Raw genomic sequence first — 15,858 nt, 5'->3', positions numbered from 1 at the left:
CAAGCTACTTTCCTACAATTCTACACATTTTGTCATGGGGCACAGAGATTTTTTTTGTTGCCGCTTTAAAGAGTAACTTTCATGGGAATTTAAAAAAAAAGTTTAAATCAGATTTATGCTTAGTTATAGTGAAACATGTCAAGTCTTCATTTTGACAGTCTGTAGGAAAAGTTATATATTATGGTCTTTTAGTAGTAAATTTAGCTCTTTTTGTCCCTAGCGATTCAACTCTACCATTGAAATGGTGACGTAAAGGCACTTTGAGAAGGTGCCTCTACGTCATCAAGGGAGGCATCCAGTATGAAAGACACTCCCTTCTAGATGAGCTGGGTGGTACCACCTCAAGGCTAACTATAAAAGCAGGTGACAGCGTAACTTATTTGGCAATGGTCTTGATAAGTGGTGTGACAATATATTTAGCATGATGCTTCCTTGACTCGACTACTGACATTACACAAAATTCTAAAGGCAGTTAGACACATTTCAACGTATGACCAAATTCAACGTTTTTGCTTACCGTTTCATACACATCTATGTGCTTTTACGAAGAAAAGAAAACATGTAGGCTATGAGGATCATACGTTTAGATTCATAGCTACCTCTATCATAACAAGAAATAGAAGACAGTGGTAGTCATGTCAATTGGTTGTAGTTTCTCCCAACTACTATGACTGGTGGCGTGTTCTGCTAAGACAGTTGGCTGACTCATAGTTCAATGGTTGTGAGTTTTAATCCCACACGGGGCAGATGTCTTTTTCAAAAAAATGTATGCTTAATTTACAATATTCTTCTTGTGCCCACACACGTCTAATTCTGAAAAGTGAAAGCATACCTGTGAGAGGGGTCGCCTTGGTAGTAGTTGTAGGTTTTTATACAGTACACAAGACCAATCTGAGTTAATTTGCAATAGATGTCAGGAACTCTGCGCCTTACCACTGTGAGCTAACTGTCCAGAGTTGTATTTGCTCGCAATGCATATAGTTTTATCAGAGCGTGCCAGTGGACTTTTAGTAAGAAAGTGTTGGGATCAGGTACAACTATGTTTACTCTCCCCCAAAATGAATATTTATGAGCAATATCCCAACCCACAAATTCTCACCTGAATTAATGAATATGTTTTATTTGAAGGGGTTGGGCAAAGGCTGCATTTGGGGTTGAGAGATACCTTGAAAGCTAATATCCTGCAATTCCACACATTTTGCTATTACGCTAAGTGAACTTTGCTTAGATAACAGTGCGTTTGTAAAAAAAAATCTATCATTTTGGGTATTACAATAAGTATTGAGTTGAAAAATATAGAATTGGAATGCTGTGGATACCAATATCCCTGTGAGCCTCCTATGCCCATGTTGCCCAGGGTTAAAAACAGAAGTTGTAGATAAATAATATCATATCAATATCATAATATTGTATTACACCCTCTAAACTTATTCCATGGAAATTGAGCTCAGGTGCATCCTGTTTCCATTGATCATCCTTGAGATGTTTCTACAACTTGATTGGAGTCCACCTGTGGTCAATTCAATTGACTGGAAATGATTTGGAAAGGCACACACCTGTCTATATAAGGTCCCACAGTCTTCCTACAGCTGGCCGCCCAGACAATCTGAGCAATCGGGTGAGAAGGGCCTTGGTCAGGGAGGTGACCAAGAACCCGATGGTCATTCTGACAGAGCTCCACATTTCCTCTGTGGGGATGGGAGAACCTTCCAGAAGGACAACCATCTCTGCAGCACTCCACCAATCAGGCCTTCATGGTAGAGTGACCAGACGGAAGCCACTCCTCAGTGACAGGCACATGAGTGGCGCAGTGGTCTAAGGCACTGCATCTCAGTGCTAGAGGCGTCACTACAGACCCTGTTTAGATTCCAGGCTGTATCACAACTGGGCGTGATTGGGAGTCCCATAGGGTGGCGGACAATTGGCCCAGCGTCGTTAGGGTTTGGCCAGGGTAGACCGTCATTGTAAATAAGAATTTGTTCTTAACTCACTTGCCTAGTTAAGCTGTCATCAAAGCAAAGGGTGGCAACTTAGAATCTTATATAAAATATATTTTATTTGTATAACACTTTTTTGGTTACTACATGATTCCAAATGTGTTATTTCATAGTTTTGTTGTATTCACTATTATTCTACAATGTAGAAAATAGTAAAAATGCAGAAAAAACCTTGACTCAGTAGGTGTGTTCAAACTTTTGGCTGGTACTGTATATATTTATTTATTTTGAGATCTGGCTGCGGACCCCCTGCAGTTCCGCAGCACCCCACTTCGAGAACCCCTGCCATAGGTCTTACATACAGTACATACCTGACCATAGAATTTGAGCCAGAGAAACTCAACCTTGTTGTGCATGTTCCCTTCTTCTAGATGACCTCCCTCGCCGTAGACCCCCAATGATCTATAAGCCCCCCACGGCAGAGATGATCGCCTATCTAGACTTCAGTGTGTCCACCACGGGCATGCTCACCGGGGTCAAGGTAAGGTCACCCACAGGAGGCTACGGCTTGGTCTCAATACTCTAAAACAGCCCCAGATAGTTTGCAAACTTGGTGACCCATGAGCGGCCTGCCATTGGCAAAGTCAGTAGCCAACAGCTAATTTTGCTCCTCTGATTTACAGTGGGCCAATGGCGGTAGCCATAACCATGACTTTACCAGTTGATTCTGCTTCTCTTATTGGTTGTTTCTTTGTGGTGTGTGTGTGTGTGTGTGTGTGTGTGTGTGTGTGTGTGTGTGTGTGCGTGTGCGTGTGTGTGTGTGATTGGCTGTGTGCTTCTGTCCATCAGATCTCCCATGCGGCAGTCAGTGCTCTGTGTCGCTCCATCAAGCTGCAGTGTGAACTCTACTCCTCACGCCAAATAGCCATCTGCCTAGACCCTTACTGTGGCCTGGGCTTTGTACTGTGGTGCCTCGCAAGGTCACACGCACACACACAGAGTATCTTTATCTCTCTCTCATACAAACATTGTGAACTCATACCTTCTATTGTTTCATGTGTGTAGTGTGTACTCAGGGCACCAGTCCATTCTAATCCCTCCTCTGGAGTTGGAGAGCTGTCTTCCCCTGTGGCTGAGCACCCTGAGCCAGTACCGCATCAGAGACACCTTCTGCTCCTACTCTGTCATGGAGCTCTGCACCAAGGGGATAGGCACGCAGACAGAGATACTCAAAGTGAGTATAACACGCACACGTGCTCTCACACACACACATGTACACGCTAACTCACCGTCTCCCTCTTTTTCCCTTCAGGCGCGGGGTCTGAACCTGTCGTGTGTGAGGAGCTGTGTGGTGATAGCAGAGGAGCGTCCTCGTCTGGCCCTCACCATGTCCTTCTCCAAGCTGTTTAAAGACCTGGGCCTCTCACCCCGCGCTGTCAGCACAGCCTTTGGATCCAGGGTCAACCTTGCCATTTGCATGCAGGTGCTCAACCAGTTAGAACCATTACTCCACCAGCTAGAACAAGTTCTGTGAGGAGGTACTAGGCAACAGGGAATTTCATTTTTTATTGAACCTTTATTTAACTAGGAAAGTCAGTTAAGAACCAATTCTTATTTACAATGACGGCCTACAAGATGGAAGCATAACTAATTTGTTTTGAAATATACTTTTATTAATGGCTAAAGGAAAACAGATGTTTTGACGGCCATGGCCAATGTTCCTATGATTTGTGGTTGAACCTTGACTCATGTTGGTTGATGCATTTACCAGTGTCTCCTTGAACTGGAGGCTAGAGCCTTCTGTTTACTGTACGTAACATATATGTAAATAGAGGCCTCTGAGGGTTGTCTGCCTTAGTCCAGGTGAGTTAGTACATCAGGACCTTCCTGTGTGTCTCATTAAGGACTGATCCAAGTTTTCAGTCAGGTTTTCTGTGTTTTTCAGGGCACCACTGGACCGGACCCCTCTACTGTGTATGTGGACATGAAGTCCCTCCGCCATGACAGGTGAGAACATGTAGACCCCTAGTGGTATGGTTTTATGTATGAGCAGCTTTGATGCTGAGGAAGACATTGTGTACAGTATTGAGTTCACCATCACAATGTGCTTTCATTTTCTATCTCAGAGTGAGGCTGGTGGAGAGAGGAGCCCCTCAGAGTCTCCCTCTGATGGAGTCTGGTAAAGTAAGTCTCCCCTGATGAATCCACACACATTAAATGCCCTTTGTGCTCAGAAACAAGATGTGTTGTTGTGGGAGTTTGTTGTTCACCATGTATCACTCTCTTTAGATCTTACCAGGAGTCAGGGTGATCATCGTCAACCCAGAGACCAGGGGACCTCTAGGAGATTCCCATCTAGGAGAGGTGAGAGGAGATAGAACGCTAATATTACAGTGAAAATGGCAACATGTGGGGTAGAGAAAAGGATGGGAAATATGCAGGGTATAATTAGGAAAAACTCCTAGCCCTATCAATAACCAAGTTCTCCTCATACATAACTCTCCTATTCCATCCCTAATTCTACCATGTCCCCTCCTCTGCTCTCTGTCAGATCTGGATCAACAGCCCTCACAGTGCCAGTGGCTACTATGCCATCTATGGAGAGGAGAGCCTGCAGGCCGACCACTTCAACACCAAGCTGAGCTTCGGAGATCCCACGACCCTGTGGGCCAGGACTGGCTATCTGGGCTTCGTCAAGAGGACTGAGCTACTGGACGCCGCTGGGGGTCAGTGGCTGGGCCTGGTCAGGGCTATGTAGGCTAACGCTAATGGCTAACATGAAAAGGGATGGCTATGGATGCTGTTCTTTTTTAGTGTTTTTTTTTAAAAAATCCGTTTTTTTTTTGTTTCAATACTAAAACACTCACATACAAACGCCAGCATACAAACATCACCCTGCCCAGACCCACCTGCTCACACCCCCATCCATCTCCAGCGCACGCATCACTCTCTGCTACATGGCCTCAAGTGGCACCATTTTTATTTCTCTCCATCGCACACACACATTTAACATTTAGATAATAAAGTGTTTGACCTTTCCATTGTGTTAACGATGGAGGATTGGTTGATCTTCCAGTTTTCCAGTATACGTTTTTCAAGTTGATTGACGAGAAAAGTATTGTCCAACCCATCAGGTATCTCACTGCACCCTCGTATGCCATGTCTTGAAATATACAGACAGGCGGATTAAAAGTAAATGTACATTGTAATACTTTTGGACTTAATAGCATTCCCAGAAGGCATGGATTATTGAGTCATTGTTAGTTTTACACTTCAGACATTTGTATTTATTAGGGATCAAATCAAATTTTATTTGTCACATGCGCCGAATACAAAACTTACAGTCAAATGCTTACTTTAAAGGCCTTAACCAACAATTCAGTTTTAAGAAAATACAAAAAAAAACACATTACATAAAAAACAGTACATCATATAACATCCCTACACCACCACATATCCACAACACAAAATGTTCAATACCACCATACAAAAATATCATAATGCATGCGTATGCATGTGTCTGTACCTTTTGTGTGTGTCTCGTCACAGTCCCCGCTGTTCCATAAGGTGTATTTTTACCTGCTTTTTAAATCTGATTCTACTGCTTGCATCAGTTACCTGATTTGGAATAGAGTTCCATATTGTCATGGCTCTATGTAGTACTGTGCGCCTCCTATAGTCTGTTCTGGACTTGAGGACTGTGAAGAGACCTCTGGTGGCATGTCTTGTGGGGTATGCATGAGTGTCTGAGCTGTGTGCTAGTATTTTAAACAGACAGCTTGGCACATTCAGCTTGTCAACACCTCTTACAAAAACAAAAAACACTTTGAGCCATTAGAGATTGACGTACATGCCATTAATGTTAGCTCTCCGTGTACTTTTAAGAGCCAGCCGTGCTGCCCTGTTCTGAGCCAACTGCAATTTTCTCAAGTCCCTCTTTGTGGCACCTGACCACACTACTGAACAGTAGTCTAGGTGTGACAAAACTAGGGCCTGTAGGACCTTCCTTGTTGATAGTGTTGTTAAGAATGCAGAGTAACGCTTTATTATGTACAGACTTCTCCCCATCTTAGCTACTGTTGTATCAATATGTTTTGACCATGAACATAACTCTAAGCAGTTTAGTCACCTCAACTTGCTCAATTTCCACACATTTCATTATGAGACGTAGTTGAGGTTTAGGGTTTAGTGAATGATTTGTCCCAAATAAACTTTTCAGCAAACTTAACATGTGTAAATAAGTGTATGAACATAACAAGATTCAACAACTGAGACATAAACTGAACAAGTTCCACAGGAATGTGTCCCTGAAGAAAGGGGGGGGGGTCAAAAAAGTAACAGTCAGTATCTGGTGTGGCCACCAGCTGCATTAAGTACTGCAGTGCATCTCCTCCTCATGGACTGCACCAGATTTGCCAGTTCTTGCTGTGAGATGTTACCCCACTCTTCCACCAAGGCACCTGCAAGTTCCCGGACATTTCTGGGGGTAATGACCCTAGCCCTCACCCACCGATCCAACAGGTCCCAGACGTGCTCAATGGGATTGAGATCTGGGCTCTTTGCTGGCCATGGCAGAACACTGACATTCCTGTCTTGCAGGAAATCACGCACAGAATGAGCAGTATTGCTGGTGGCATTGTCTTGCTGGAGGGTCATGTCACCTGCGGGAAGGGTACCACATGAGGGAGGAGGATGTCTTCCCTGTAACGCACAGCGTTGAGATTGCCTGCAATGACAACAAGCTCAGTCCGATGATGCTGTGACACACCGCCCCAGACCATGACGGACCTTCCACCTCCAAATTGATCCCGCTCCAGAGTACAGGCCTCAGTGTAACGCTCATTCCTTCGACGATAAACGCGAATTCGACCATCACCCCTGGTGAGACGAAACCGCGGCTCATCAGTGAAGAGCACTTTTTGCCAGTCCTGTCTGGTCCAGCGACGGTGGGTTTGTGCCCATAGTTGCCGGTGATGTCTGGTGAGGACCTGCCTAACAACAGGCCTACAAGTCCTCAGTCCAGCCTCTCTCAGCCAATTGTGCATAGTCTGAGCACTGATGGAGGGATTGTGCGTTCCTGGTGTAACTCGGGCAGTTGTTGTTGCCATCCTGTACCTGTCCCGCAGGTGTGCTGTTTGGATGTACTGATCCTGTGCAGGTGTTGTTACACGTGGCCTGCCACTGCGAGGACGATCAGCTGTCCGTCCTGTCTCCCTGTAGCATTGTCTTAGGCGTCTCACAGTACGGACATTGCAATTCATTGCCCTATCCACATCTGCAGTCGTCATGCCTCCTTGCAGCATGCCTAAGGCAAGTTCACGCAGATGAGCAGGGACCCTGGGCATCTTTCTTTTAGTGTTTTTCAGAGTCAGTAGAAAGGCCTCTTTGGTATCCTAAGTTTTCATAACTGTGACCTTAATTGCCTACCATCCACAGGTGCATGTTCATTAATTGTTTATGGTTCATTGAACAAGCATGGGAAACAGTGTTTAAACCCTTTACAATGAATATCTGAAGTTATTTGGATTTTTACGAATTATCTTTGAAAGACAGGGTCCTGAAAAAGTGTTTGTGTTGCCACCCTAGGGTCACGCACTACTCCTAAAGCAAATTTAGACACTAACAGTTTACAGACGGTAGGCAATTAAGGTCACAGTTATGAAAACTTAGGACACTAAAGAGGCCTTTCTGTGTAACTTGTTCAGTTTATGTCTCGGTTGTTGAATCTTGTTATGTTCATACAAATATTTACACATGTTAAGTTTGCTGAAAATAAACGCAGTTGACAGTGTGAGTACATTTCTTTTCTTGCTGAGTTTATGAATATCCTCTTCTGACTCAAATAGGATTCCCTCAAGATTGCTCTGATTTTCAAAAGATTTCAAATAGAAATTTTGTGATACGAAACTTTTAAGTTGCATGTATTTAAAAATATCTACATTGGTCAGTCCAAAATTGCTTTTTAATTCTGTCGTGGAAATAAATGAATATTTCCTATTACCAAGTTTTCCATGGTGACCAAGTTATCGGTGAATTCTGAAACACTATCCAAGGATTGTTCCATAGGGTTGTGTTTTTACGGAGTGATATTGGTTCTTGTAGAATCAGTTTCATTTTCTTTCATATTGTTGTTAATGTCCAAAGCTTTATCCTTTGAAAATAGACAAAAGGATTCTGGGGATGAGCATGTGCATCTTCATTATGTACCCATTGTTCCTCCTTTGTGCATTTAACTATATGTCACAAGTAAATGCCTTGGGTAGCGAGATGATACAATTCCAAGTCTGGAAGGTTAAAACTACTATCAGACTTAGAGAATGAAAAGGAAAGTTTTACATCTTCAAGTTTTATTTGCCAATATGAAGTCTGTTATGACTGAGTATACTTTTTAAATAATATCTTTGGTGGGGTAATTGGTATTACTGAGAATAAATATAAAAACTTTAGGAGACATGCCTGTCAACACTCAGGAGAAGATCCAGATGCAGACAGTTTCAAAGTAACAAAAGTTTATTACAAAACCAGGGGAACAGGCAAACTAAAGATCAAGGGCAGGCAGAAGTCAGTAATCCAGGGCGGTGTGACAAGGTATAGAACGGCAGGCAGGCTCAGGGTCAGGGCAGGCAGAATGGTTAAAACCGGGAAAACTAGAGAAAGACAGGAGCACGAGAAAAACGCTGTTAGGCTTGACGAAACAAAATGTACTGGCAACAGACAGAGAACACGGGTATAAATACATTGGGGATAATGAGGAAGATGGGCGACACCTGGAGGGGGGTGGAAACAAGCACAAAGTCAGGTGAAACAGATCAGGGTGTGACACATGCCATTCTGAGGTTAATTCTACCTGTAAGATTTATGGGAAGTTTGTTCCATTTAATAGCTATGCTTTCAAATTAAGTTATATTTATATATTTGTTTTTTGTTGTCACTTTTAAGCATCCTACGTGTTTATTTTTCATGGTCCACTCAAAGGATTGCTGTAGATAATGAGTATTCTTTTTATTTTTCCTGTTGCCATTTATTTAGTTTTTTGGGGGGTCAGGAATGTCAGGATATTTAAGTTTAGTTTATATTAATGTTTACCAATACTGATACCTGTTACGTTTGCGTCCTGTCTAATTCTTTCTGCAAGCGGTTACATTGCCAGTGCAAACAGGTGGGAGAGAGGACATCCCTGTCTTGTGCCCATTTATAATGCAATTTCATCAGATAATGTATTATTTGTGAATATTTTGGTTTTAGGACATTTATATAATATTTTTATTACATTTATTATTTCAGCTGGTAAGTTTAAATCTTCCTACGTGTTTAATAGAAAAAGTATTTCAAGACGGTAGAAAGCCTTTTCGGCATCAACAGACATTATTGATAAATCTATATATTGTTTATTGAGTATATTATATAACTGAAACATGTATTTGTAAGTGTCTTTTTAATTAACCTTTTTTGATATGTATCAAGTCTGGTAAGACTTTTGCCATTCTGTTGCTTATGAGCTTGGTTATTTTATTGTCACAATTTATTAAACTTATGGGTCTGTAATCAGCAGGAGTCTCTCCAGATTTTCCGGGTTTTAATATAACTGAAATAACTGTTTGATACATGGAACTAGGAAGCACTGAATTGAGTAACATGTGTTGCTATGGATGCTAATGCTAATAGATAACATGAAAAGGGAGATATAGGGATCCGATGAGGTCTAAATGAGCTATCCCACCATTCCCAGTATTCAATATTGTTTGCCCCTCTTTGTCTGTCTCCCTATCTGTGGTCAGATCGTCATGACGCCCTGTTTGTGGTGGGTTCCCTGGATGAGACTCTGGAGCTGAGGGGGCTGCGCTACCACCCTATCGACATCGAGACATCTGTGTCCCGGGCTCACCGCAGCATTGCAGAAAGGTCAGAACACTGGGGGGTCCCAGGAGACCTTACTATTGTCCATTTGGTTTGTCTGTTTTCATAATTGTGTGTGTGGGTGTACATGTACGTGCGCATGTATCTTAGTCTGACATTTGATTATAAACCCTTTCTCTCCTCTCGCTCTGTGTCCCCAATGCAGTGCGGTATTCACATGGACCAACCTACTGGTGGTGGTGGCTGAACTGAGTGGCTCAGAGCAGGATGCCCTGGACCTGGTGCCCCTGGTCACCAATGTGGTGCTGGAGGAGCACCACCTCATCGTGGGAGTGGTGGTCATCGTGGACCCGGGGGTCATACCCATCAACTCCAGGGGGGAGAAACAACGCATGCACCTCCGGGACTCCTTCCTGGCTGACCAACTGGACCCCATCTATGTGGCCTATAATATGTGAAGGGCCAGGGGGATGGGCTGGTTATTGTATGATGGAAGAGATTCTGGCTGGTGGAAGAAAGTGGTTTGGACCAACCTACTCCACAGACAGACAATGCATATTGTGCCACAAGGTGCAGTAGGAGGTTGGCTGAACTTGACTATACTGACCCTTGGGAAACCACAGCTCTTTTTGGGGTGCACGATGTTCAGATCTTAGGTCTTTTGCATTCCAGGTCTGTTGGATTTGAAGGGGGCACTCTGTTGTGTTTTGAGACGTACACTGTGTTTGAAAAAAATATATATAAAAAAATATATATATTTACACTCGGACAGAGTGAGTGTGTCTATACCAAACACAGCTGTTCAACTGGAACTGGACGGGAAGATAATCCTCTAATCTCGCCACACCCCCTACAACCCTCCTGCCAAATCAAACACCTCAACAGCCTGACTGGCCCTCTATTTGCACAGAGTGTCAGGGAGTATTAAGGTGCTGAAGTTAATCTTAACTCTTCCCACTCCTCCACAATCCAATCATCTGTGGGGTATTGTGAGGGGCCAAGGGTTGAGGACTTCATGTCTCTGGTGACATCATTTCCTGGGGTTGAGTGATGTGTACAAAATGCATCCATTATAACTGTTTCTCCTCCCAAAGCTTTCCAGGTCTTACCCAGTCCTTGTTTTCTTTTTCTTATCTTTGACTTATTCTAAATTGCCATATTTGTATTGTATTCACGCACACATTCACAGAAACTCACACCGGTGCTTGCTTCACCCTGTAGTGACCTCTTGTCCGTGCACTTTGAGGCAGGGGGTTATGAAGGATGTGTGAAGGCATATTAGAACACTAATGAACATATTAGCTAGACCAATCATCAGCTGTTGATTTAACTTATTCTGTCAGTCATCATGTACTCTACTTACATCACAGGTTTATTGCTTGAAGTTGTACAAAGGCAAAATATGAAATGGAACACATTCTCACCTTTCTTGAATTAGGTTTACTTCCTGCCTTATAAAACTTTGCCCATACAAGTTTTGTTTTTCTCCATTGCTGTTCTTCCAGTTCATAACTGTTTGTGTTATTGGGGTGAGGATCCTGATTTATATCCAAAGGGATGTTTTGAGTAGAAGCTAGAAGCCATTTACTGTACTGTACCCATCAAGACCTCTGTAGTTTCGATATACTGTATAGATATTATTTTTTTAAATGTGTGCATAAATGTGAGAAAAAAAACTCAACTCATCCCTCTCACGTGATGGTTGTCTGGATAGCTAACATAGTTGTGAGCAGATGGTAGCGAAAGAATATTGTACATAAGAATTTAACACTAATCTTGCACTTTCTCCAAATATTTTATATTTTTTCATGATCCAATTATGCACATTCCTCGTGTTCAAGGAGCGTATTAATTGTGAGGAATACTTTTTGAGGAATCAGAGTTCACTAGGGATTAGCAGAAAGGAACTAGCTAATAGGGTCAGGAGTTTCCCCAGGTCAGGTCCCATCCGGCTCGAAGGACCATGAAAACAACGCCACCATGAATAAGGTTGTCAAGGATTTGTACGGTCAGGGATAACTACTGCCCCCAACCAGAGATTGCTTCGATGTTATGAGCTTGGGGAGAATGATTAAACCAATATAAATTACTGTTGTTTTGTGGAAAAGTAAAATAAGCTCTTATTTTTTTTCTATGAACCACTGATAAATGGGATTAGATGCAGGGCACTTTTCACTGACTGTCCTAGGCTGAGTGATTTACTGAGTGAACATTTTGCATACGAAAAGGTCATAATTAGCATAATAGGACTGTAGTATTTAATGTAATCAAACATTGGCCACTGTCAAAGTGGCCAGATTTGAAAATGAAGTCCTATTCAACTTTAAATCACTAGAACCTGTTTTTCCCCCTGTAAACTTAAATTTATTTTGTAAACGTCAATATTTTATTAGCAAGTACAGATAGGCACAGTCCTGTGGATGAAATAGGAGGACAACAGCCACGAGTTTAGCTTTTGTTATGTTCTTCTCCTCCCCACACACAATTTGTAGCACTCTAGGAAAAGGTTTCTCATTTACTCTAATCTTTAGAAGTTTTCACATTTATTACTATATTGTATGCTCCTTTCCGTTATGTGCTCCTCAAAAAAAAAATGGTCTTGCAATGGTATAGGAGTCCATGGTGAACTATTCATTTTCGTTGTCTAACATGTAAATAATATTTGTATAAATATATACACTACCGTTTAAAAGTTTTTGGTCTCTTAGCAATGTCCTTGTTTTTGAAAGAAAAGCAATTTTTTTGTCCATTTAAAATAACATCAAATTGATCAGAAATACAGTGTAGACATTGTTAATGTTGTAAATGACTATTGTAGCTGGAAACGGCTGGTTTTTAATGGAATATCTACATAGGCGTACAGAGGCCCATTATCAGCAACTACCACTCCTGTGTTACTATGGCACGTTGTTTTAGCTAATCCAAGTTTTTCATTTAAAAAAGGCAAATTGATCATTAGAAAACCCTTTTGCAATTATGTTAGCACAGCTGAAAACTGTTGTTCTGATTAAAGAAGCAATAAAACTGTCCTTCTTTAGACTAGTTGAGTATCTGGAGCATCAGCATTTGTGGGTTCGATTACAGGCTCAAAATGGCCAGAAACAAAGAACTTTCTTCCGAAACTCATCAGTCTATTCTTGTTCTGAGAAATGCAAGAAACTGAATATCTCGTACAATGCTGTGTACTACTCCCTTCACAGAACAGTGCAAACTAGCTCTAACCAGAATAGAAAGAGGAGTGGGAGGCCCTGGTGCACAACTGAGCAAAAGGACAAGTACATTAGAGTGTCTAGTCCTCAACTGGCAGCGTCATTAAATAGTACCCGCAAAACACCAGTCTCAACGTCAACAGTGAAGAGGCGACTCCGGGATGCTGGCCTTCTAGGCAGAGTTGCAAAGAAAAAGCCATATCTCAGACTGGCCAATAAAAATAAAAGATTAAGATGGGCAAAAGAACACAGGCACTGGAAAGAGGAAGATTGGGAAAAAAGTGTTATGGACAGACTAATCTGAGTTTGAGGTGTTCGGATCACAAAGAAGAACATTCGTGAGATGCAGAAAAAATGAAAAGATGCTGGAGGATTGCTTGACTCCATCTGTCAAGCATTTTGGAGACAATGTGATAGTCTGGGGGTGCTTTGGTGGTGGTAAAGTGGGAGATTTGTACAGGGTAAAAGGGATCTTGAAGAAGGAAGGCTATCACTCCATTTTGCAACGCCATGCCATACCCTGTGGACAGCACTTATTGGAGCCAATTTCCTCCTACAACAGGACAATGACCCAAAGCACAGCTCCAAACTATGCAAGAACTATTTAGGGAAGAAGCAGTCAGCTGGTATTCTGTCAATAATGGAGTGGCCAGCACAGTCATCGGATCTCAACCCTATTGAGTTGTTGTGGGAGCAGCTTGACCGTATGGTACGTAAAAAGTGCCCATCAAGCCAATCCAACTTGTTGGAGGTACTTCAGGAAGCATGGGGTGAAAACTCTTCAGATTACCTCAAAAATATTGACAACTAGAATGCCAAAGGTCTGCAAAGCTGTAATTGCTGCAAATGGAGGATTCTTTGACGAAAGCAAAGTTTGAAGGACACAATTATTATTTCAATTAAAAATCAATATTTATCGTCTTGACTATATTGCCTATTCATTTTGCAACTCATTTCATGTATGTTATCATGGAAAACAAGGACATTTGTAAGTGACCCCAAACCTTTCAACGGTAGTGTATATATCTTAAATATGTCAGAAGTGTGAATGGGGTTGGTCTATATTTAACATTCAGTCATGTTAAACAACACATCTTAAAAGCATGAAAAGAAGATGCATTTTATTTTGTCATAATGTATGAATAAGAACACTGTGTGAAGATTGAACTAATTGCAGTACTGCACTGTACCAGAGATGTGTGAGTTAAACAATTGTCCCCCTTGTGCTGTTCAATTACAATGTTTAGAGAGATGAGATGGTTGCCATATGATTTGAACCTATCCATGCAGAAAAACAAAAGCAGTGACAAGTTATAGTGCCATATCCTGCCTTTAAATGTACGTTAAAAGTTCACCGTTGAATGTCTGCATGACTCAGAGACCAAGCAACGTTAGGTATCAGATTCAAGCAACGTTAGGTATCAGATTCAAGCAACGTTAGGTATCAGATTCAAGCAACGTTAGGTATCAGATTCAAGCAACGTTAGGTATCAGATTCAAGCAACGTTAGGCATTAGATTTTTGGGAGACATTTCAAAGAACAATAGTTGGCTACTCTGACAACAGGGAAGGACCAGGTGGTCCCCCGGTGCAGTCTGTGAATAATACTCCCCATGTTTTGGATGTTTGTCCCAGGACTTGCTTGTCATTACTGCTAAGACTGCAAACATTAAGAAGAGTAAAAGGGGGTTACTCAGTGCTGCAATCCATCTATGACCGGGAGGTCAATAAGGGCTTCCTCTTCTCTCTGCTCCTGCTCTCTCCAAAATAGTTTTTAACACTATGCAATCAATGGCCGTGCAGTTTAACCCCAATTCTTACACAGGCTGGGTGAAATGTATTTTGTAATAAATATACAAAGAACGAGGTCTTAAGTTTGACTAGTGGTATTGTACATATACCACTGCACACATCTCTTTATCTGAGTTAAATCAATATTTTGTGTATGCACTCCTGGTATGCTGTGTATATACATTATTTGGTTAATAATAATAATAATAATAGAAAAAATGTCAATTAAAAACAGGTATGTGATGGGGATGATCCAATCATGATTTTGTTGTGGTCTGGGGTAATTTAGCTCATATGATATATTTTAGAAATAAAGACTTGCTGATATTGTATTATATTACCCTTTCCCCATTATTTTCACTCATTTAGATTTGGCAGCAAATAATGATTTCAAGTGAATGTTTGGTGCATTGTTCAAGGACATTACTCATGGTTATGGGTGGGTGACCAGATTTGTTAAAATTCTGTCTAACATTTTGTCGATAATTTCAACTATTGAAATAATATTATCCCATTGGTTTTTGAAGAATACAACTAAGAAATACCTCAAATAGCTTAGTACTACTCTTATCATAACCAGTGCTTGACTTTGACTGAAATAGGTGCCTGCACTCATTTTTGTAGTTGGGTGCTGGAACTGCAATATTTTTCAGCAAATTTTCTATTAGAAGTTCTGGAACTCAAGCAGTCAAAATGTAAGGTGCCAGAACTCAGTTCCTGTGAACTCTGGCCCAAGTCAAGCACTGATCATAACCTAAAAAAAATATATATATTATATATATATAATGATCAGATAATTTATATATATATAATAAGTATGTGGACGCCCCTTCAAATTAGTGGATTCGGCTACTGTATAAAATTGAGCACAAAGTCATGCAATCTCCATAGACAAACATTGCCAGTGGAGTGGCCTTCACTGAAGAGCTCAGTGACTTTCAACATGGCACCGTCATAGGAATAGAAGGCCACCTTTCCAACAAGTCAGTTCATCAAATTCCTGCCCTTCTAGAGCTGTCCCGGTCAACTGTAAGTGCTGTTATTGTAAAGTGGTAACATCTAGG

At 41.6% G+C, this 15,858-nt stretch overlaps 1 protein-coding gene and 1 long non-coding RNA gene across 6 annotated transcripts in view; both read left to right on the top strand.

Annotated features, from left to right (window-relative positions):
- Window positions 1–12,488, top strand: part of LOC115150515 (disco-interacting protein 2 homolog B-A-like) — an 81,171-nt gene extending 68,683 nt beyond the window's left edge. For 4 of the 5 annotated variants that reach the window (XM_029693904.1, XM_029693907.1, XM_029693906.1 and 1 more), the window contains 10 exons: window positions 2,369–2,478; window positions 2,787–2,917; window positions 3,003–3,171; window positions 3,250–3,420; window positions 3,883–3,944; window positions 4,064–4,121; window positions 4,227–4,301; window positions 4,489–4,663; window positions 9,716–9,839; window positions 10,000–12,488. In XM_029693904.1, coding sequence (XP_029549764.1) covers window positions 2,369–2,478; window positions 2,787–2,917; window positions 3,003–3,171; window positions 3,250–3,420; window positions 3,883–3,944; window positions 4,064–4,121; window positions 4,227–4,301; window positions 4,489–4,663; window positions 9,716–9,839; window positions 10,000–10,252 — 1,328 coding nt within the window. In that variant the 3' untranslated portion in view covers window positions 10,253–12,488. The remainder of the gene's footprint in view (window positions 1–2,368; window positions 2,479–2,786; window positions 2,918–3,002; window positions 3,172–3,249; window positions 3,421–3,882; window positions 3,945–4,063; window positions 4,122–4,226; window positions 4,302–4,488; window positions 4,664–9,715; window positions 9,840–9,999) is intronic. The other variant, XM_029693905.1, reaches the window with a different exon arrangement.
- Window positions 12,489–13,838: 1,350 nt separating this feature from the next.
- On the top strand, window positions 13,839–15,131 carry LOC115150514 (uncharacterized). The gene is made up of 2 exons (XR_003867119.1): window positions 13,839–14,398; window positions 14,445–15,131. It is a non-coding gene; the product is annotated as an uncharacterized LOC115150514 (long non-coding RNA).
- Window positions 15,132–15,858: the final 727 nt, after the last annotated feature.

This window comes from Salmo trutta, chromosome 16 (assembly GCF_901001165.1).
Source record: "Salmo trutta chromosome 16, fSalTru1.1, whole genome shotgun sequence".
NCBI classification, from domain to species: Eukaryota; Metazoa; Chordata; class Actinopteri; order Salmoniformes; family Salmonidae; genus Salmo; species Salmo trutta.
The sequence above is the reverse complement of the archived record's forward strand: the minus strand, read 5'-3'. Positions and strand labels throughout refer to the sequence as shown.